General features: G+C 48.1%; 1 protein-coding gene across 1 annotated transcript; it reads left to right on the top strand.

The window, feature by feature from the left end:
• Positions 1-925: 925 nt before the first annotated feature.
• Positions 926-22,595, top strand: P2RX2 (purinergic receptor P2X 2; the record flags this gene model as incomplete). The annotated part of the gene is made up of 12 exons (XM_081175014.1): positions 926-1,056; positions 4,400-4,535; positions 6,642-6,713; positions 7,507-7,573; positions 8,341-8,434; positions 9,637-9,717; positions 9,975-10,113; positions 16,133-16,263; positions 19,078-19,168; positions 20,469-20,534; positions 20,640-20,717; positions 22,376-22,595. 12 exons carry the CDS (start codon positions 926-928, stop codon positions 22,478-22,480), a joined length of 1,191 nt encoding a protein of 396 aa, XP_081031140.1. The 3' UTR covers positions 22,481-22,595.
• Positions 22,596-24,123: the final 1,528 nt, after the last annotated feature.

Raw genomic sequence — 24,123 nt, 5'->3', positions numbered from 1 at the left:
GAGCAACGGGAGCTCACCACGTTGCGGGGATTCGAACCGCCGACCTTCTGATCAGCAAGGCCTAGGCTCTGTGGAGTTACCTTCTGCCAAAAATCTTTCAGTATGGGAGAATGAAAAAACATATGTTTTAGAGAATCATTATCCCTATTGCATCTCCAAGAGCTAGACACCTTAGATAGCCCTTTTTTTAAACAAACGTAGTGGGGGCGTAGTGTTAGAGGGGGATTTTCCACTGGTGGCAGATGACAGAAGACTGTGACACCATGAGACCGGTGTAAAACCAAACTAAATAAAGGTTTTATTTCAAAACAACAAACAGCAAAGCTTGTGGGTGTTTTTCCTGCAGGCAGAGTTCAAACTGCAGCTTTTTTCCTTTTGTAGTCACGGCCAGCTGTACCCAATCAGCCCAGAGCTCACACATACTGTTCTTAAAGGTACAAACATGTTTCTGTGCAGAATGATTCTTTCCCAACAGTCCAGTATATTCTAAATATTATTTTTTGTTGAGACTCCTCTAGTGTATGCACCACCTTCGAGAGATGGATGAGGTGCTGGCTCAGAGGCGCACTGTTGCTCTCTGGCCACAGAGGGCGCCACGGCCACAGGGATTAGAGTCTATTGTCTTGCTCCAAAGGAGCCTCCAGGCAGATGTGATTTGGTCCTTGCAAAAGGAGCAAGCAGGGAGGAGGTGGTCTCCCTGGCGTGGACCAGAATGTGGAAACTGAGGGTGGGGTGGTTCTTGCTGGGACACGGTGAGCAGAGCCTGATGGAGTGAAACACTATACGGTTGCAGCAGGGAGAGCTAGATCCACATCATCACCATCACACCTCCCCAGAAGAAGACCTCAGGGGGTTTGTGTGCTGCTGTTTGCCTGGAGTCTGCCCCCATCCCCACCCCCATGCTTCCAACCCTGGGGGGAAATACATGATGGGGTGCCTGGATTATTTCTGGGAGTTCTGGAACTACGAGACTCCCAAGGTGATTGTGGTGAAGAACAGGAACCTTGGGGTCATCTATAGACTTGTTCAGCTCCTCATCCTGGTCTATTTCATCTGGTAAGTCTGGGCTGTCTATGGGAAGTGTTGCAATACGGTGATTTTTTTTGAGACTCAGAACTGAGCATTTGGATAGAGCTCAGTTGGTGCCGACAGTGCTCCCCCCCAAAAAAAAATGTTTAGGGGTACTCCTCTCATTTTGACTCCAGAAAATCACAATTTGATAGTTCAAATCAGGGTAAATAAATACAGTAAATGGACAAAAGTACAAAGATTCACAAAATGTGTGGGGTATGCGTACCCCTGCATCCCCCCCCCCCCAGAAAAAAGCACTGGGTGCTATAACACCAAGGTTGCAGGCTTGATCCCAGCTGCATATTCTTGCATTGCAGACGATTTGGCTAGAAGATTCTCAGTGTCCTTTTCAACTCTACAGTTCTAGGATCAGAACTGAATGGGGTGGCCAGTGATGGGAAAATATATTTTCTGTTAACTTTCTTATAAATGTGGGAAGTGAGCCCTGCTGCATTTTTTGGGGGGAGGGGTGGTGACTTACGTAGTTTTGCTTAGTGGGCTGCTATATTGTTCATCAATTATCTAGAATTAGGGGTGAGCAGTAAGGTGGGGACGTTTGCTGATGATACTAAATCGTTCAAGGTTGTTAGAAGAAAGAGAGATTGCTGAGAGCACCAAGAGGACCTCTCTCCAAACTGAGTGAACGGGCAGTAAAATGGCAAATACAATTCAGTGTCATCAAATTAAAGTCAGGGCAAAAAAAACAATAATCTTAATTTCATATAGATACTCATGGGCTCTGAACTGGCAGCGACAGACTGGGGAGGAGAGTTTGGGATTGTACCAGATATCTTGGGGAATATGTCAACCTAGTGTGTGGTTTTGCTGTGAAAAGGGCAACGTCCATGCTACAGATAATTTGGAAAGGAATCGAAAATAAAACTGTCAGTATCATAATCAGTGCTATTTTTCTAGAAATAGAGGGGCCGGAACTCACCATGAATGCCTCCCTTGTTCTCTTATACAGTGGTACCTCGGGTTACAGACGCTTCAGGTTACAAACGCTTCAGGTTACAGACTCCGCAAACTCAGAAATAGTACCTCGGGTTAAGAACTTGGCTTCAGGATGAGAACAGAAATCGTGCTCCGGTGGCACGGCAGCAGTGGGAGGCCCCATTAGCTAAAGTGGTGCTTCAGGTTAAGAACAGTTTCAGGTTAAGAACGGTCCTCCAGAATGAATTAAGTACTTAATCCGAGGTACCACTGTAATGGCAACGGCGCCCTCCTGAGTGGTGCTAGAATGGGATAAAAAAGCCCCGTTGATACAAATTGATGGTGTGTGACCACATTTAGAGTACAGTTCTGGTCATCACACCTCGGAAGGGCTATTGTAGAATTGGAAAAGGAGAATTAAAGAGATCAAGGTAATGATGGACTGACTACAGACGAGGAGAGGTTGTAGTGTTTGGGACTTTTTAGTTTAGAGAGCAGGTGAGTAAGTGGCCACATGGTAGACGTTTTTAAAAATTATGTATGGCATAATCATCATCATCATCATATTATCATCATTATTATTATTATTATTATTATTATTATTATTATTATTATTATTACCCCACCCATCTGGCTGGGTTTCCCCAGCCACTCTGGGCAGCTCCCAACAGAATATTAAAAACACGATAAAACATCAAACTTTAAAAATTTCCCTAAACAGGGCTGCCTTCAGATGTCTTCTAAAAGTCAGATAGTTGTTTATTTCCTTGACACCTGATGGAGAGGATGGATAGAGAGAATCTTTCCTCCCTCTCTCAGAACACTAGAACTAGTGGACATCCCCTTTGTTGGAAGATTCTGGAGAGATAAAATGAAGTGCTTCACACAATGCATAGTTCAACTTTGGAACTCACTGCCACAGGAGGCAGCGATGGCCACCGACTGGAGGATTGGACAAATTCAGGGAGGAGAGGGCTATCGATGGCTGTTAGCAATGATGGCTACGCTCTGTCTCCACAGCTGGAGGCAGCAGTGCTTCTGAATCCCAGTTGCTGGGAACCACAGGTGGGGAAAATGTTGCTCTTATGCTCAGGTCCTCCTTGTGGGATTTCCCCCAGGCATCTCGGAGGCCACTGCGAGAGCAGGGAGGCTGGACTAGGTGGGCCAGGGACCTGACCTACCAGGCTGTCCTTATGTTGTTAATACAAGGTTTTAGTCTTTCAGGTGTTCTAGGAAAAAACTGCTCCTTTTCCCTTATGGGGTATCCAGGAGCCCGTTATAGAGTCCTTAAGTGGGTTCCCTATCGGTAGGAGAAAGTAACAGAGGCCAACCAGAGTATATTGAGAAGCAAAGTGGCTAGTAAGCCTGATCTTTATTAAACTGTAGCAACAGGGTCCCCACTCATCACACGCAGGAGGGAGAGAGAACCTCGAACAATGGTGTGCAAGCCCTTATACAGTGGTACCTCTGGTTACATACGCTTCAGGTCACAGACTCCGCTAACCCAGAAATATTACCTCGGGTTAAGAACTTTGCTTCAGGATGAGAACAGAAATCGGGCAGCAGTAGCACGGCAGCAGCGGGAGGCCCCATTAGCTAAAGTGGTGCTTCAGGTTAAGAACAGTTTCAGGTTAAGAACAGACCTCCAGAACAAATTAAGTACGTAACCAGAGGTACCACTGTATAGACTTTTGAAATTGCCCAAGACCACCCCAAATAACATCATACATACATCATAACATAACATCATCCGCAGGGCCTGCAAGACAGAGTTGTTCCGCCAGGCTTTTGGTCAGGGCGCAGCCTGACTCCCTCCTCTGGCAACCTGCTCAGAATTTTGCTTAATTGGTTGCCATCAATTTGATTTAATTAATTTTTATAATGAAATATTTTTAGATTGTGTGATTATTTGACTGATTATTTGATTGTTGTTAGCCGCCCTGAGCCCGGCTTCGGCTGGGGAGGGCGGGATATAAATAAAATTTATTATTATTATTATTATAGAAGTAGGCGGTCTACAGCAGAAATCCTGTCTGCCAGGATACCTGACAATGGTCACTGATTGCTTTACCTGGGCAGCCTGGCCATTCTTGTGTGATGGTAAATACTTTAGTTCCTGAATCCAGTCCACAGGCTCACTGTATGCATATACAAATATGCCCCTAAGACAGGTAAGCAAAAGACAGTGGAGAGGCTTTCCCATTTCCTTCCCCCTTCAGAGAAATATTGGCGAGTCAAACTGGCTTCAGGATTGTTCTCCTGTAGTATTTCAGACATGTGGTTTATATACTTATGTATGTGTTTGCCTTGTACGTTTATGAGCATTTATTTTATATTTGGGACCTTAGAATTCTTATAACAAAGGTGCTACAAGACTCTGCTGGTTTCTCAACAGGTACGTGTTTATCATCCAGAAGGGCTACCAGGAGAGCGAGTCGGGCCCAGAAAGCTCCGTCATCACTAAAGTGAAGGGTGTCAGTCGCTCTCAGCACAAGGTCTGGGATGTGGAGGAATATGTGAAGCCTCCAGAGGTGAGCACACAAGAGCGCCCTCTGCAGACAGGAACACACACCTGAACTCAGCGGCGGAAGAAGCACAGGGATGTCGCCTCTGGATTATGGGAGGCAAAAAGAGACAAATGGGTGTCCTCCTGTCAGGGGTACAAACATGAATAGAATATTTGGGGGGGGGGCTGCATAATCAATCACATGACATGACACACGCACACCATTTGAATGGCAATGCCCAGTAACTTGGGGTGGCCCAGCACCCTCAACTATTATATTGGGTGTGTGTGTGTGTGTGTGTGTGTGTGTGTGTGTGTGTGTGTAGGTACCCCAAGGAGTTGGCTCCTATGCCTCCAGATGGTTCTGGACTACAACTTCCATGATTCCTGATGTGGCCACAGGCTATGCTGGCTGGGACTGATGCATGCTGGGAAATCCAACCTCTGCAGGGCACCACAATCGTTCTCCCTGATGATAAGGTCTCCAACAATGCCATGTCATAAAAACCTGTGTTGGACTGTGGCGATCACACAGGGTCCCCGGACGTTTCACCGTCTATTGATCCCTGTGCCACCACTTTATTTCTCGCTGCCACCACCCAGGCCCTACCTGGTACAATACTGAGTCCAGCCAGGGTTAAATTGGAACATAAACTTCTGTTTATTTATTGCAGTTTAACAAGCGTGTGGTTTCATAAATGGTATCGGTCCATTACAATCATGGGGTGCCTATCCAGACCTATAACTTCCGCTACCTGCTCTTACTCACTAAACCACCTCTCAGATATTTACTTGTCTTCCTAGCCTCTAACTGTTCCTGACTCAACTTATTTCGCTACACTAACTCAACCTACCCACAGACTCTATCCCAATTCACTCCCACTCCAACCAACCACCCACCTCCCAACGAACTCCTTCCTTCGCCCCTCCCAGAGCTGGTTTTATAGTCCCTCTGACTCCACCCCCTGGGTTCTGATTGGGTAGCCTGTTTAACTATTTCACCTCCAGCACTCTCATATGTTAACGTCACAGGGACATCGTGTAGAGCCTTTGGGGTAAAAAGAGGGCAAATGCTCTGCCTCCAGAACCATTCTTTTTTTTGGGGGGGGGAGGGGAACTCCAGAACCCTTTTTTTTGGGGGGGGGGAGACTCAATTATGTTTATTGGATAACGCAAACAGGGAGAGTGCTGTGTACTCAGGTCCTGCTTGCAGGCTTTCCACTGAGGCAGAGCCGGCCAAACCATGAGGCAAGTTGAGGCGATTGCCTCAGGTGGCAGAATCCACAGGGGCAACAAATCCTAACTGTATCTTTATTCCCCCTTTGTAGATCATCACTCACCTCTTCTTACTTGGTGGGAAAGGGACACCCATTTTGTGGTTTGCCTCAGGTTCCAAAATGTCTTGAGCCGGCCCAACACTGAAGTATCTGTTTGGTCACTGTGAGAAATGGATTATCGGCTAGAGGGACGCCGCCCCCCCCCCCCCTTTAGCCTGATCCAGCAGGCAGGTTCTCTTCTCATGTTCTAAAAGTGCCCAGGATTCTCACGAGGCTGATTGGTTGGGTGCTTTGCCCACAAACACCTTTGGCGAAGCATCATGCATACATCACAGATACATCATAGATATGTCACAAACAGGGAAGGGTCATCTGGCAGAAACTGGTTCATCAGGTTTGCCTCTAAGCCTCCCTTGCTCTCCACCTTACACCCATCCAGTGATACAATGGAAATATTTACAAGTTCCTGGTTTTCCAGGCCAGGTAATCACACTTCTTTGTCCAGACTGAGAGCTAATCCATTCCTGGACGGTTTGCTATTTTCCATGGGATGACTACCTGTCTGGCACCCATTTGCCAGGATGCCAGTAATTCTCTCTTGTGCTGGGGCTGCTGCGTGCATGATCCCAGGTTTCAGGGATTAGGGCTGTCTTTACTCATTTCCCAAGTTTCCCCTTGGTAGCCATTCCTTTCCCTGAGTCAAATGAAATTGGAATGGTGTGGTGTCGTGCGTTATGTGGTGCTTTGAGGAGACATAAAGAGGGCGGGTTGCACACTGTGTGCTGGAGGGGCAAACCCCCCCCCATCATTATAAAAATTCGTGTAACACCTCTAACTCTCCGTCTCGTCTGCAGGGAGGCAGTGTTTTCAGCATCATCACCCACGTCCAAGTCACCTCCTCACAGACTCAGGACACCTGCCCCGAGGTAGGAATTGGCCGTGCCAAATATTTCACATCCCTGATTGGCTATCCACTTCCCGATTCCTTTATCTCAAAAGTTTGCCCGTTCATCAAAAGAGGCACTACGAACCATCCTGTCGAGGCAGATGTTGGGCCCCAGGAACTGTGGATCTTGCTGTGCTTCTAACTGTGGGAATGTTCAGGGAGGCAGGAGAGGATATATTGTTTATTAATATCCTTCCTAACTTGCGCTAGCAAGTTCCTTTACTTAGCAGAGTTTTACATTCCCCTTTTAAAAGCACAGTGGATAACTGGTTGCAGGCTTGTGTAAGCCTCTCGCTGTTAGGTTCCTGGTAAGTTCCCTTATATCCCTCTTAAAAGAATAAACACACCACAATATTGTGTAAAAGTATATAAAAGTTGTTTACTCACATCAGTTCACAGTTGGATCCTTGAAGGCAGACTTAGTTACAAAGCATATACATGTGGATCTATCCCATATGGGGATAATCCCAGTGTTGGCTGGAAGCCAACAGATCTTCTCTAGCTAAAAAGCTGCTCCAACGATGGAGGAAGTCAAAGAGAGAGTGTGTGCAGTGTGCCCTGCCCTTTTGTTACCTGGACAGGTAAGGTCATGCCCACCTCTAGTCACATGCAAAGGAAGGATGTCCCAGCCAGGAGGAAACAGGAAGTTTTCAACTGGCTGGTCCAAACATTCCCCCGCATGTCCAATCTAGGAAAACAAGGAATGTTGTACTTGACTGCTACTTATGTATCACATCCCACACTAACTACTCTCTCTTGTCCGCCTTTTGCAGAACGTGAGGGCTCTGTGCCGCTCCAACAGGGACTGCCATGCAGGAGAGATGGATATGTTGGGGAATGGTGAGCAATGGGGTTGTCTCGTGACAGGAACCAGCGTGACTCAGGCTCTAAGCGAACGAGTTGTGAAATCCCCGGCTTGGCTCTCTCCTGGGTTTTTAGCCATTTATTTCTTTTCTTGCATCTGTACTCTGCTTTTCACCTGTTGTGGAACCTTGGGTTGTTCCCAGGTGTGCATGCAATTCCCATCCAGGCACTGAGCAGGTTTAGACATTCAGCAAGGTGGTGCCTCTCCAGACCATGTCTTGGGACCCACAACTACAAACTTCCCAATCTTATACCTTCCAGATCTTCTTGAACTACAACTCCTACTAACCCCAGCCAGCACCATCATTTGAGACTACAACTCCAATCAGTCCCAGCCAGCAACATCATTTGTGACTAGAACTCCTATTAGCCCCAGTCAGCACAGCCATTTGGGATTACAACTCCCATCAGCCCCAGCCAGCAACATTATTTGTTACGACAGCTCCTATTAGCCCCAGTCAGTACAGCCATTTTGGACTACAACTCCCATCAGCTCCGGCCTCCACAGCTGCATGACACTATGGCTGATGGGAGCACAGCTACCCTGGCTGGGGTTGCTGGGAGTTGTAGTTCAAAACATCCAGCAGTTACTAGGTTGGGGAAGGCTTTCTAGTGCAGAAACCATTCTCCCAGATGCCATCCCTCCTGGCAATATTGAGGTGACAACACCCCATCAGGCTCAAAAAATGTGGTTGTGGGGTGGCCAGCTTTCACCTGTGCCTCTGTTCTTTCATTCCTTATAGGAGAGAAGACAGGGCGCTGTATCTCCTATAACTACAGCATGAAAACCTGTGAGATTAGAGCTTGGTGCCCCGTGGAGGACGCAGCATCTGTCAGGTAAGGAGGGACATGGAGATAAACAGAGACAATAACAACAACAACAACAACAACAACAACAACAATAACAATAACAATAACAATAACAATAACAATAACAATAACAATAACAATAACAATAACAATTTATTATTTATACACTGCCCATCTGGTTGGGTTTCCCCAGCCACTCTGGGCAGCTCCTAACAGAATTAAAAGTGCAATAAAACATCAAACATGAAAGACTTCCCTAAACAGGGCTGCCTTCAGCAGGGGCGGAGGAAGGGATGTGTGGTAGGTGCAGGCCGCCCCGGGTGTCACCACTGAGGGGGGTGACAAAATGCCAGGTGGCTCTCACCTCAGGGCCTGCAGTGCACCTGAGCCACACATCTCTCCTGGGAGAGACACGGTGGCTTAGGCTCGTGCAGGCTCTGTGCTGCCCAAATGGTCTGCCCGCTGCCTCCCCCCTAGCTGTAGGGCAGCTGAGTGGGAGGAGGCAGGCAGACTCCAGAGGTCCTGCCGTGTGCCCCACCCCTATGGGCAGCTCATCCCACCCTGGGCATGCCGCCCCAGGCACCCAAGCGGTTTCCTCCGCTGCTGGCCTTCAGATGTTTTCTGAAAGTCAAATAGTTGTTTATTTCCTTGACATCTGATGGGAGGGCGGGCGCCACTACCAAGAAGGTCCTCTGTCTGGTTCCCTGTAGCTTCACTTCTTGCAGTGGGGAAACCACCGAAAGACCTTCAGAGGAGGACCTCAGTGTCCTGGCTGAACAATGGGGGTGGAGACGCTCCTTCAGGTACACTGGGCCGAGGCCGTTTAGGGCTTTAAAGCTCAGCACCAGCACTTTGAATTGTGCTTGGAAACGTAGTGGGAGCCAATGTAGGTCTTTCAGGAACAGTGTTACAGTGGTACTTCAGGTTACAGACACTTCAGGTTACAGACTCTGCTAACCCAGAAATAGTACCTCTATTTTTGGTTAAGAACTTTGCTTCAGGATGAGAACAGAAATCGTGCGGTGGCGGCGCAGCGGCAGCAGGAGGCCTCATTAGCTAAAATGGTACCTCAGGTTAAGAACAGTTTCAGGTTAAGAACGGACCTCCAGAACGAATTAAGTTCTTAACCCGAGGTACCACTGTATATGTGTATGCCTATGTGTGTGTGTGTTTGTGTGTGTGAGATCTTTTCTACCCTGACTTTAACAGCAGACATCTTTGCTTCCTAGTGAGAACTTGTCAAAGATGGCTCCCGAGTTCACCATTCTCATCAAGAACAACATCCATTTCCCTCGCTTCCGGTTTACCAAGTAAGAGCACCAGCGCATCCAGGTAGGGTTGGTCACCTGACCCAAGTCCGAGGCCCTTGGAGGGAAGTTCCCAAACTGGTTTCCAAAATCTTGACCTGCCCGGTGACTGCGATGCATGCAGAATGATGTCCGACAGCGGATTTGCCCTTGTGTGTCAACTTGGCTTTTTCTGATGCATTTTTGCTGTGCCATAAAAAGTCCAGCAGCACACAGGAGGAGAGTTTTTGCTCCTGATCCTTGTTCCGTCTTCTCTCCAGAGGGAACGTCAAGGACAACGACGACAGCTACCTGAAGAGTTGCACCTTCAACGAAACCACAGGCCTCTACTGCCCCATCTTCAAGCTGGGCTTCATTGTGGAGCAAGCGGGAGAGAACTTCACCCAGCTGGCTGAAAAGGTAAAGGTCGTGTAGGGATGGAGGAAGCTGCTTTGAACAAAGTCAGGTCCATCTGGTTCAGAACTGGCCGGCAGCCGTGTCTCTCCAGGGTTTCAGGCAGGCAGTATCTCCCAAGCCTACCTAGAGGTGCTGCTGGGAATGGAACGTTGGACCTTCTGCATGCAAAGAACATGTTGTATGTACCCTGAAAGAGAAGTTAGGTTTCTAGTCCTCATGATTGTAAGAAAAATACAGTGGTACCTTGGTTCAGAACCTCAGATTTGTATTGATTTGTATTGCTTTTGATCGATTTAGGTGGGCAGCTGCCCACCTGCCTCCCCCTTGGCTACATCCATAGTGGGGCTTACATGGGCCCCCAATATTCTACAGTGGTACCTTGGTTCTCAAACACCTTGGTACTCAAACAACTTGGAACCCAAACACTGCAAACCCGGAAGTAAGTGTTCTGGTTTGCGAACTTTTTTCAGAAGCCAAATGTACTCCATTTTGACTGTTATGCTGAGGTCTGTCTGTTTTTGCTATTTATTTTGCGTTTTTGTTTTTTGCGGCTCTTTTTTGTTTTGTTTTTGTGACTGTGTGGAACCCAGTTCAGCTACTGACTGATTGATGTGTGTGACTGCCGTACATTGTTTATTGCTTTCACTTTATGGATCAATGGTCTCGTTAGATAGTAAAATTCATGTTCAATTGCTGTTTTAGGGGTTGTTTTTAAAAGTCTGGAACGGATGAATCCATTTTGCATTACTTTCTATGGGAAAGCGCGCCTTGGTTTTGGAATGCTTTGGTTTTGGAATGGGCTTCCAGAACAGATTAAGTTTGAGAGCCAAGGTACCACTGTAGTGCTGAACTAAACATGTAGATTAGTATTCAAATAGATCCCTGGTCCTTCCAATGATTCTCCAGGGTTCCAGGAGTCTTTCCTACCAGGAGATGCTGGCAGGGATTGAACCTGGGACCTTCTGCATGCCAAGCAGGTGCTCTGCCACTGAGCTACCTGTTAAGTTGTGGGCGAACATAGCAGATGACACAGTGATTCTCCAGAGAAGCTCTTTATTGAAGCTGGACAGAACTGAACAGCAAACAGCTCAGCCGGCCTGCTTTTATAGGCAGCCGGCTGTCAACATTGTAGCAACAACAACCCAGGGTTTCCTGCCTAAAATAACTGATGTGGACCTGAGTGAAAACTATCTACACTATCCCCCTGCTGGCCCAGGGTGAGAACTTTAGTACATAACACCACCCTTCCGCTATTGCATCAGGGGTGCCTTCTTTCCAGCCAGGCCTTCCTGGTGGAATGTTCTTTCATGAGCAAGTGGTTAGTGAAGGCCACTCGCCAGTGTGGTGTAGTGGTTAAGAGCGGTGGACTCGTAATCTGGTGAACCGGGTTCACTTCCCTGCTCCTCCACATGCAGCTGCTGGGTGACCTTGGGCTAGTCACACTTCTCTGAAGTCTCTCAGCCCCACTCACCTCACAGAGTGTTTGTTGTGGGGGAGGAAGGGAAAGGAGAATGTTAGCCGCTTTGAGACTCCTTCGGGTAGTGATAAAGCGGGATATCAAATCCAAACAACTCCTCCTCCTCCTCCTCCTCCTCCTCCTCCTTCTTAAAATGATCTCTTTAAAAGGGAAGATGATTTTGCAGAGGAGAGATGCAGTGCTGGGGCCAGTGCTGTACATAATAACAAGGATGGCTTCGGGTTTGAGGAGACTCTTGGCAACATGCTGCTCACCTGTCATTCACCCGACGCTTCGCGCCTCCGAGCTTGGAGGCTTCCATTCGGCACTGAACTTGAACAGTGCCAAATGCAATCGAAGGAGTGACTGGGAACAAACTCAGTACCGAAAGCAAGTCGTGTTGCTTTTGTCAGGGGCAGGATCAGATCAGGAGTGCCTGAGTGGAAGCGTTCTTAACAGGACTTGCGTCGGGCAGCAAATTTAAACATTGCTAAATGCCAGCCCCATTGCAAGTGTTGAAAACCAACAGCAAACATTGTCCCTGAATGTTGGTCATGCTGGATGAGGCTGATGGAGCGCCAATGACCTCTGGAGGGCAGCAGTTTTGAAAGGATGGCTTAGACAGGGGTCAGCAAACTTTTTTTAGCAGGGGGCCGGTCCACTGACCCTCAGACCTTGTGGGGGGCCAGACTATATTTTGGAAAAGAAAAAAAAGAATGAATTCCTATGCCCCACAAATAACCCAGAGATGCATTTTAAATAAAAACACACATTCTACTCATGTGAAAACACCAGGCAGGCCCCACAAATAACCCAGAGATGCATTTTAAATAAAAGGGCACATTCTACTTATGTAAAAGCACGCTGATTCCCAACCATCCATGGGCCGGATTTAGAAGGCGATTGGGCCGGATCCGCCCCCCAGGCCTTAGTTTGCCTACCCATGGCTTAGAACCTCTGTCTGGGTGCAAAGGAGAGAAATTCAATTCAATTCTATTCAATTCAATTCAAATTTAAGGAGCACCTGCCTAATTCACACTTCCCAAAACAACACTCAAACCGAAACAACCGTCCTTTGAAATTTGCATACCTGCAGATTTCCCCTAAATAACGGGTGCAAAAAATCGCAAATGTTAGCTTAAATAATGCACAGAATGCAAACTGTATATATAATAGGAGGGGGGCAGGAATCACATTAAAACGCTGATGGATTTTCATAAATCACAAACTCATTTGTAAACACGGAGAACTGAATTTAAGTTTGGAAAAATTCTCACACTGATAGAAACAGAAATTGACGGATTTGCCCGTCGTCATATCTTCCGGCAACTTGGCAAGTTTGCCCCCTTCGGAAGCTCCAGCCTGATGCTTCCTGCTCCACAACCCCCGCCAACTTGTGGGATGCCCACAACCTCCCTCAGGTTGCCAATTCCGGGTAGCTGGCCGCCCTCTAATTGCCTTTCTCTTCATATCAATCAGCCCCAATCGACTCTCATCGCTCTCCTGGGATGGAGGGTATATTATCGGTTGCTTCAGTGAAGCTCATCTCTCAGCCATCCCGGCTGCTCCTAATCCCCGTAGGATTAGCTCTTTGGCTAGATGGACTCCACACTCTTACTTACCCCAGCAAGGATTTCATTGACCAGGGGAGTAATGAAGTGGGGCAGAGAGTCAGTGTGGCCTAGTGGTTAGAGTGCTGGACTATCGCCTGGGAGAGCAGGGTTCAAATCCCCACTTGGCTGTGAAGCTCTCTAGGTGCGACCTTGGGCCAGTCGTAGGCACATGAGAAGCTGCCTTATAGCGAGCCAGACCTTTGGTCCATCTAGCTCCATATTGTCTACACTGACTGGCAGCAGCTCTCCGGGATTTCAGGCAGGGGGGTCTCTCTCCCAACCCTACTGGAGATACTGGGGGCTGAACCTGGGACCTCCCTCATTCAAGACAGATGAGCTATGGCCCTTTCCCAGTTGCTTGCTCTCAGCCTTGCAGGGTTGCTGTGGGGATTAAATGAGGAGGAAGAGAACCCCATATGCCAATTTTGAGCTCCCTGGGGTGAAAAAGGTGGGATATAAATGCAATAAACAAATGCTACCAGGGTGTGAGGGGCAGTAGATTCTGTATCAACAGGATTGAAAATGAAACTGCTGATATCCTAAGGCCACCATACAAATCTATGGAGCAGCTGTGCTTGGAATATGGTGTGCCATTCTAGTCACCTCTCCTCAACAAGGATACTGTAGAGTTGGAGAAGTTTCTTTCTTTTTCTTTTTTGACAATAGAATGAATGAATGAATGAATAAATAAAGTTCACCCCACCACCGAGACCATTCCATTGTTACCATCTGACCTCTCAAAATTTCAACACCTCTTGCGGTAAAAGGTAAAGGTAAAGGGACCCCTGACCATTAGGTTCAGTCATGACCGACTCTGGGGTTGCTTTACTCATCTCGCTTTACTGGCCGAGGGAGCCGGCGTACAGCTTCTGGGTCATGTGGCCAGCATGACTAAGCTGCTTTTGGCAAACCAGAGCAGCGCACGGAAACGCCGTTTACCTTCCCGCCAGAGCGGTACCTATTTATCTACTTGCACATTGATGTGCTTTCGAACTGCTAGGTGGGCAGGAGCAGGGACCAAGCAACGGGAGCTCACTCCGTCATGGGTATTTGAACCGCCGACCTTCTGATTGGCAAGCCCTAGGCTCTGTGATTTAACCCACAGCGCCACCCATTTGGCCCTTTTCCGTTTTAACAGTACAAATTCTACAAACACCCTCCGTATCTCCTCAAAATCATTTCTCCGGCATATTCCCCATCTTACCTTAATGGCACATGTTAATTTTTCATTAATAGCTATATCCCACACCTCTTTATACCACCTTTCCATTTTAGAGGAAGAAGGGCCTTCTTGGTGGTGGTGCCCGCCCTGTGGAATGCCCTCCCATCAGATGTCAAGGAAATAAACAACTATCAGACTTTTAGAAGACCTCTGAAGGCAACCCTCTTTAGGGAAGTTTTTTAATGTGTGATGTTTTATTCTGTTTTTAATCTGTTGGGAGCTGCCCAGAGTGGCTGGGGAAACCCTGCCAGATGGTGGGGTATTAACAACAACAACAACAACAACAACAACAACAACAACAACAACAGATATTCTGTTTGCCCCTTCTACTTCCTAGCTATAATAATTAGTGCAGCTGCCAATAAATTTGTGAGCAAGTCCTTCGTAACCTGTGAACCTTCCACCCCATCTTAAATTGATGATAATGCTACCTCTAGACTTTCGGTCAGCTTTAACCCAGTGATTTCTGTTATTCCCTTAAACACCCTTTGCCAAAAAATTGTACATATTTACACTCCCACCACATGTGAACATAATTTCCTGTTTCCTGGCATCCCCTCCAACATAGCATCAAATATTCCTTGTTTATTTGATTTAATCTGAGTTGGAGAAGTTTCAACCAAACGATCAAGAGCTTGGAGCAACTCCTGTGCAAGGAAAGTCTCCAGCCTTTGGGACTTTTTAGTTTAGAGAAAAGGTAAGAGGCGACATGATGGAATCTGATAAAATTACGCACTACTTGGAGAGAGCGGACAGAGAAAAGTTTATCTCTCTCATAACACCAGAATTCATGGACACCTGATGAAGCTGAATGTTGGAAAATCAGGACAGGTAAAAGAAAGAACTTCGCCGTGCTGCACTGTGTTAAACTGTGGAACTCACTGCCACAGGAGGCAGCAATGGTCACCAACTTGGATGGCTTTAAAAGAGGATTGGACAAATTCATGGAGGATAAAAGGCTGTGCTACCTCCATTGACAGAAGCATCATGCCTTTAAATACCAGCTGCTGTGAACCGCAAAGTGGGAGGATGCTGTTCGATTTGGGTCCTGCTCCTGGGCTGCCCAAATGTGCTTCTGTTTGGCCCATGGGAGGAGAGCAGGAAGAAGAATAAGAAGAAGAGTTTGGATTTGATATCCCGCCTTTCACTCCCCTTCAGGAGTCTCAAAGCGGCTAACGTTCTCCTTTCCCTTCCTCCCCCACAACAAACACTCTGTGAGGTGAGTGGGGCTGAGAGACTTCAGAGAAGTGTGACTGGCCCAAGGTCACCCAGCAGCTGCATGTGGAGGAGCGGAGACGCGAACCCGGTTCCCCAGATTATGAGACTCCCGCTCTTAACCACTACACCACACTGGCTCTCACACTGGAAGATGGAAAAAGGCAGGTTGCTGGCCTGAGCCAAGAGTACTATCATCAAATTGCATTTTATGATCCCTTTCTGCAAACTCGCACCTCCACTTTCTTTTTTTTTTTTAATTGCTTTATTGATTGGAAAGAAAGAAAAAACAGTCAACAAAGAAAAAACACACCAAAGGATGATACAAATTACCAAAAAATACATTAATTTCTTACAACACAACTTGTATTATGACTTCCAGTCACTCCAGCGAGAGTCCCAGGTTTCTGTTGAGTAGCCCAATTTTCATTATCCCTTCAAACTTCTCCCAAATTTTGGGTCTAGGTGTTTGGAAAGAGGTCCTCTCCCTTTGCTGACCCCGCTTTCCCTTGGCAGGGCGGCGTGATTGGGGTGATCATTAACTGGAATTGCAACCTGGACCTGCCGGATACGATGTGCAACCCCCGCTATTCCTTCCGCAGGCTGGACCCCAAGTGGGCCCGGGCCTCCTCTGGATACAATTACAGGTAACAGCACATCCTTGTTCTGGAAGGAAAGGTTCCAGCTGTTTTGCTATCTTGGCAAAGGAGGATCCCTTACTTGTGTTATAAGGAAAAGTTGTTCCTTTTCCCTTCTGGGGTATCCAAGAGCCCATATAGAGTCCTTAAGTGGGTTCCCTGTCGGTAGGAGAAAATAACAGAGGCCAACTATATTGAGAAGCAAAGCGGCTAGTAAGCCAGATCTTTATTCAAGGAACAACAGGGTCCCCACTCACCACACGCAGGAGGGAGGAGGAACCCAGAACAATGGTGCGTAAGCCCTTATATAGACTTCTGAAATCGCCCACCCTGTAGCCCAAGACCACCCCCAATACATCATACATACATCACAGAAGGAGGCTGTCTACAGCAGAAATCCTGTCTGCCAGCATACCTGACAATGGTCACTGATTGCTTTACCTGGGCAGCCTGACCATTCTTGTGTGATGGTTAAGACTTTAGTTCCTGAGTTCCAGGGCACAGACTCACTCTATTCATACACAAATACGCCCTTAAGACAGGTAAGCAAAAGACAGTGGAGAGGCTTTCCCATTTCCTTCCTCCTTGCAGAGAAATATTGGAGGTCAATTTGGGAGAGTCAAACTGGCTTCAGGATTGCTCTCCTGTACTATTTCAGACACGTGGTTTATATATTTATGTATGTGTTTGCCTTGCACAGTGGTACCTCAGGTTAAGAACTTAATTCGTTCTGGAGGTCCGTTCTTAACCTGAAACTGTTCTTAACCTGAAGCACTACTTTAGCTAATGGGGCCTCCTGCTGCCGCACAATTTCTGTTCTCATCCTGAAGCAAAGTTCTTAACCTGAGGTACTATTTCTGGATTAGCGGAGTCTGTAACCTGAAGTGTCTGTAACCTAAAGTGTCTGTAACCTGAAGCGTCTGTAACCCGAGATACCACTGTACATTTGTGAGCATTTATTTTGTATCTGGGACCTTAGAATTCTTATAATACTTGTATTGTTTGTGTTGGTGGGATGTATTGGTGCATTTCAGTGGTGTGTGGTGAAACGTTTCGTAGGGCCAGAGGTGCCAGCATGCAATGGCGACTGGGGAGGGCAGAAGCTTCCTGGGCTTTGGGAAGGACACACCAGGCCTCTGACAGGATTATGGAGCCCTGCTGCCTCCTTTCCAAAGCTGGACAGGCTTTGGGAAGATGGTAGGAGAGCTCTTGGACCCTGTCGGAGCATCATGCCTCTTCCCTAAGCCAGGCAGAAGCTTCCTGGGCTCCGGGAAGAAGGCACCAGGCTTTAATACTCTAATTTACCTGGAACATTTGGGGGACTAGTCTAATCCCCCTGGTCCACTGACCAGACGCCACTGGTGCATTTGTGTGTTTGTGGTGTGGTGTGCATGGGACAAAGGCATCTCCTGGCTCGCTTGTACGGGGCCAGAGCCAACTCAAGACATTTAGCTGCCCGAAGGTGATCAGAGCAGCCTCTTGTTCCACACTGATCCGCATAGAGATAACTCCGCAGGGCAATCCCTTAGCTGTGGAGCTGGAATTTAGTACCCAGTTTGTTCCAGTCACCAATCAGATGCCTCCAGGATGCCCACAAGCGGCGCATGAAAGCCATAGTCCTCCCACAGTGCTGTTGCTTCCATGTGGCCACCATGCTAAACCAGGGGGCAGCAAACTGTTTCAGCAGGGGCCCGGTCCACTGTCCCTCAGACCATGTGGGGGCCCAACTATATTTTGGAAGAAAAAAAAATTGAATGAGAGCCAGTGTGGTGTAGTAGTTGAGAGCAGTGGACTTGTAATCTGGTGAACTAGGTTCGTTTCCCTGCTCCTCCACATGCAGCTGCTGGGTGACCTTGGGCTAGTCACACTTCTCTGAAGTCTCTCAGGCTCACTCACCTCACAGAGTGTTTGTTGTAGGGGAGGAAGGGAAAAGGAGATTGTTAGCTGCTTTGAGACTCCTTAGGGTAGTGATAAAGCAGGATATCAAATCCAAACTCTTCCTCCTCTTCTTCTATGCCCCACAAATAACCCAGAGATGCATTTTGAATACATTCTACTCATGTAAAAACATGCTGGTTCCTGGACCGTCTGCGGGCCAGATTTAGAAGACGATTGGGCTGGATCCGGCCCCTGGGCCTTAGTTTGCCTACCCATGCACTAAACAGATGGACCTCCCTATTCCTCCTTCAGATTTGTCTGATCCCCTTTCAAAGCCCCCCCCCCCCAATAGCAGCCATTCCCACATCTCACGGCAGCCAGAGCTATGATGTAAGCAGTAGAAGGAAGAGGGGGTCATGTAACTTGAGCTGACCTGCGTGCAAGGGAGGGTTTTTCTTTTGCAAAGGGTGTTGCAGGTTCCACATCATCCAAGGCCTGGAGCCCCTCTTCCCAGCCCCGATCTGCTGACATTAAGACACATAGCTCTGGGGAGTGGGGGACCTTTTTCAGCTTGAGGGTCACATTCCCTTTCTCCAGCTCCCTATCAGTCCTCCATCCACAGAAGCAAGAGGCATGATCAGAGTTCAAAGGCGCATTCTAGTGAGGGGTGTGGCCGGGGGAGGGAAGAGTACACATACATTCTGTGACATCACAGGCGTTCAGCCAATGAGTGAGTGGAGCAGCACTCACCATTATAATAGTGACCTTTTAAGCTCCAACATTTTCTACCAGGCGGTGTATGTTTAGGTGGGGGAAGTATTTTCTCGACAGCCTTGCTTGCTGCCAATGCAGCCATGCAGGAGGGCCAGGTTTCTCTGTGCCAAGGTTCTGGGCATTTTATGGCAGCAGCCAGCCTTGCTCACGCCCCTTGCTTTTGACCCCCAGGTTTGCCAAGTACTACAAGCACAGGGGCAAGAGCACCCGCACCTTGATCAAGGCTTACGGCATCCGCATCGATGTGATTGTGCACGGGCAGGTAAGAGACAGAGATGCTTGCTATAGGAGGGACATGTTAGATTTCTGTTTATGCCACTGTGCAGTTTTTGGAGTCACAAGACTCTGTTTACATTCCAGACTGTTGGAAGTCTCACGGGAGACGGAAGTTGATGTTACTGGTTTCCTGTTTCTTTGTAGCAGTTGGTTCACTGTCTCTCACAGAGAGAGGATGTATATTCTTTTCTGTCTGCGTAGTTAGAAATAAACGTAGCAATGTAGCTTATATATTTCTCGTCCTTCTGCTGCTGTATGGATACTCTGTGTAATGGGAAAGTTCCTGGAGCCTCATCAAAGGCTTACGTCGTTAATCACCGTTGGAGGACATGTCCGCGGAGGAGTAGCTCGGTCGTACGCAAGTTCCGACAAGACATGGGGCTGGGCTACCGGGATGCAGGCGCCGAGTTGCAAAAGTAGTTTTCGAAGTAGGGCTTGGGGGGGTGGAGGAACTGTTTTCAGGCTAAGGGCGGCCTTCCCTTACGGGCAAGCTTCAGGAATCACATGCCAGTAGAGGTTGGGGTGAAAGGTGAGGTCGGCAGGTACAAGAGAGGTGCAACAGGTACATCTCTCTCTTACATCAGGGATGGCTGTGGTCTAAACCACAGAGCCTCTTGGGCTTGCCGATCAGAAGGTCGGCGGTTTGAATCCCCGCGACGGGGTGAGCTCCCGTTGCTCTGTCCCAGCTTCTGCCAACCTGGCAGTTTGAAAGCATGCCAATGCAAGTAGATAAATAGGTACCCCTGCGGTGGGAAGGTAAACGGTGTTTCCATGTGCTCTGGTTTCTATCACTGTGCCCTGTTGCACCAGAAGTGGTTTATTCACGCTGGCCACAAGACCCGGAAAGCTGTCTGTGGACAAACGCCGGCTCCTTCAGCCTGAAAGCGAGATGAGCGCCAGGACCCCATAGTTGCCTTTGACTGGACTTAACCGTCCCAGGGGTACCTTTACCTTTACAGTAGACTACATTCTGCGGGAGGTTTGTGGGCACTCCTCCATGCACACCTGTCCCCCACCTGCCATCCAGGTAAGCAAGCAGCATGGCCCTGGTTCAAGGACATGTTCCAGACATGTCAAAAGCACTATTATCGTTATCATTTATTTATTTACTTTGACTAGCCAAAGCCACTACAAAAGAAAAAATGCTCAAAATAGAGTAGAAGCAGAAGAAAATGCATTGCACAGTCAAAATAGTCATCAAAACCAGACATACTGTCACATCAGTTAAATTCTTCAAGGTCACTGCAAGCAGGGCTAATAGTGATTCTGTCGCTTTCTCCCCTTAGGCAGGGAAGTTCAGCCTTATCCCCACAATCATTAATCTGGCCACGGCGCTGACGTCAGTGGGAGTGGTGAGTATTGTGGACCATGGCCTCCTCTCTCTTGCTTCATTCAATTAAAAAAAAAAAAGACTTTTCCTTCTCTGCTGTTGATTGATCACTCTCCTCCTCCGACAGGGCTCCTTCCTCTGCGACTGGATCTTGCTGACCTTCATGAACAAGAATGAAGTCTACAGTGCCCGGAAGTTTGACCAGGTAGCGGGGAGGGTGCCCCTGAATGGATGCAGATGGGGCTCGAGCCATCTGTGATCCTAGACCCAAAATGCCTGCGCTCCGTGACAAATTCCCTGGGGAGCTCTGCCAACCCTGGGCCAGCCGAGAGGGGCAGGAGTTCTCAAAGAGCTTGGCAGAACTGGGGCTCTTTCTCACACCAGCTTGTTGGCCAAGCGACGTTCAACGATGGGCTATCAAAAGGCACCCAAATGTTGCTCAGTGCACAGAGGAAAGAGCCCTGGAGGCTGGTCCATCAGAAGGCAAATGGGGCACTGCCCCACCAACCTCAGTCCGGCCTCAGCCAGCCCCCCGACCTGCCTGGCTTCTTTCTTACAACCAGTCTGGTGTCTCTGCCTGCCATTGGTTCCACTTCCTGTATCGCAAGGGGTTGGACGAGATGGTACTTCAGGTCCCTTCCAACTCTGCAAATCTGATTAAAAACCCCCACCTATTTATATTGCACCCCTCCCTGCGCCAAAGAGCCCCAAGGCCTTTTTCATCGTATGTGCTAAGAGTCCTCCATGCACCTAAAATGGAACAGTCCGTTCCATCATCTTGCTTTCCTGCGAGTGTAGGTCAGGCTGAACTATTGAGGGGGTGGGGTGAGCAAAGCAGATGCTTTACCCACCTCCCTGCCCACCAGTCTTCAGTCTCTAGGTGGCCTCTGGCTGGGTTGGGACTCTGATCAGTCTTGCAACTTTTATAAGAAAAAACTGCTCCTCTCGGTAAGTCCACCTGCCTAGAGAAGGAGGCCCCATTCACACCACCTATGATGTAAAGCACGATTGACAGCAGTGTGAGCAGTTATGGCTTCCCCCAAGGAATCCTGGGAACTGTAGTTCATTAAGGGCACCAAGAGTTGCCAGAAGTCCCTCTAATCCCCTCACAGGTCTACCATTCCCAGAGCGGTTTAGCAGTTGTTATAAGAAAAAAACACAACTCCTTTTCCCTCGTAGGGTATCCAACAGCCTGTATATAGTCCTTAAAAGGGTTCCCTAGCGGTAGGAGAAAATCACAGAGGCCAACAAGAGTATATTGAGAAGCAAAGCAGCTAGTAATCCTGATCTTTATTCAAGGAACTGTTGCAACAGGGTCCCCACTCACCACACGCAGGAGGGAGAACCCTGAACAATGGTGTGCAAACCCTTATATAGACTTTTGAAAATGGCCACCCTGTAGCCCAAGACCCACCCCCCAAAAAACCGCACATCATACATACCTCACAGAAGGAGGCGGTCTACAGCAGAAATCCTGTCTGCCAGGATACCTGATAATGGTCACTGGTTGCATTACCTGGGCAGCCTGGCGATTCTTTTGTGATGGTTAATGCTTTAGTTCCTGAATCCAGGCCACAGGCTCACCGTATTCATACACAAATATGCCCTTAAGACAGGATTTATAACTGAAAAGACAATGGGAAGGCTTTCCCCATTGGCCTCCCTTACTGCAGAGGAATATTTGAGGTCACTGGGAGAGTCAACATGGCTTCAGGATTGCTCTCCTGTACTATTTCAGACACGTGGTTTATAGACTTCTGTATGTGTTCGCCTTGTACATTTATGAACATTTAATTTATATTTGAGACCTTAGGATTCTTATAACACTACTAATGGCTTGTCCCTTCTCCCACATCTGGCCAGATGCCCAAGCTCCAAGAGGGAACTCCGACGACGGACTGCAGCATCACTGATTCCTGCACTCAAGCCTCCTCGCCCGCAGACTCCAAAGCGCCCATCCACCTCTGAGGGTTCAGGAGCTCCTTTCCTGTCCTGTTTTCTCAGGATGGTCTTCTCTGCATCTGATAAAAGGCAGCTTCATTCTCCTGTGGCCCCTGGCACAATAAATCGAGTTGGTCCTGAAGGTGTTGGGAGAGGAGTCTCATTTTGACCACAAGACCAGTGGAATTGGTTCTTCTCAGGGTACCAAAACAGCCCTCTGAAATTCCTGAGAGAATGGGAGGAGCAGGGAGGAACTGAGCCATTGCAGACTTACAACCTGCCAGACCTGGCTTTATCTTGGCAAAGGAAGGACAGCGTTGCTGGATCAGACCAAAGGCCTATCTAATCCAGCATTGTGTTCTCAACATTGGTCAACCCAAAGCCTCTTTTGGGAAGCCCACAAGCAGTGCCTGAGTGCAGCAGGGCTCTCCCCACCTGTTGTTCTCAGAAATTGGTTTACAAAGGCCCACTGCCTCCATCGGCCAACATAGCATGATCTTCCCTGCCTGGAACTCTAAAGAGTTGCTGCCAGTCAGTGTAAGAGACCCCTGACCATTAAGTCCAGTTGTGGCCGACTCTGGGGTTGCGGTGCTCATCTCGCTTTATTGGCCAAGGGAGCCGGCGTACAGCTTCCAGGTCATGTGGCCAGCATGACTAAGCTGCTTCTGGCGAACTAGAACAGCACACAGAAACGCCGTTTACCTTCCCGCCGGAGCGGTACCTATTTATCTACTTGCACTTTGACGTGCTTTAGAACTGCTAGGTTGGCAGGAGCAGGGACCGAGCAACAGGAGCTCACCCCGTCACGGGGATTCAAACCGCCAACCTTCTGATCGGCAAGTCCTAGGCTCTGTGGTTTAACCTGCAGCGCCACCTGCGTCCCACCAGTCAGTGTAGACAACATTAAATTAGACAGACCACTAGTCTGACGCAGCCTGTTCTTGTATGACTGAATCCCACCTGATAACAGCCGAATTCTGGAAAAACCCCTTGTTTTAAAACTGGGCTCAAAACCAGCTAAGCGGAGTCTTCCTTCTCTCGTTTTTGCAGCGCCCCCTCCTCCACAAACGTCCCAGCTTCTGCCATCAAAACTCACTTCCTCTGTTCCATTTGGGAATTGGGAATGAATACGTCATACCAAGCCCACCAGCCGCTTCGCTGGACGGCAGGCGTTTGACCTAGCTAAGTGCTCACAGAGAAGCGCTAAGTCAATTAGAAAACCATTCAGAGGTAATTGAGCCAGCTCGGGGGAAGATATTTCTCCCCCTAATCAGATTGCCCACCTCTTCTGTTCCCAGAGCAAATCCCAACACATTATAGGCTCCCCTCAACCCCATTAAGGAGAGAACAGCAGCCGACAATAATTCTCCGGTTCCCTCCGCTCCCCCTTGGCAAATATAAAAAATTCAGTATCTTTGCTGGGGGGAGAGTGTGATGTTATTCCAGAGGCAGCAAGTGGGCATTGCAAGACCCCTGGAAAAGCAGCAGCAGGCAGACTCTCCGGGAACAAATTTCAGAAGAAATACCCTTGCTGGAAGCCAGAGGGGGAGAGTCCTTTTGGGCCTGGGGTCCTGCTTACGAGTTTCCTTTTTTAAACTATTTTTATTTAAAGTTTTCAACATATGAGACAATAAAAACCAAGCAACTATAAAAAAGAAAAGGAATATAAC

The sequence above is a fragment of the Podarcis bocagei genome, assembly GCF_964188305.1.
Source record: "Podarcis bocagei genome assembly, chromosome: 16".
Classification (NCBI taxonomy): Eukaryota; Metazoa; Chordata; class Lepidosauria; order Squamata; family Lacertidae; genus Podarcis; species Podarcis bocagei.
The sequence above is the reverse complement of the archived record's forward strand: the minus strand, read 5'-3'. Positions and strand labels throughout refer to the sequence as shown.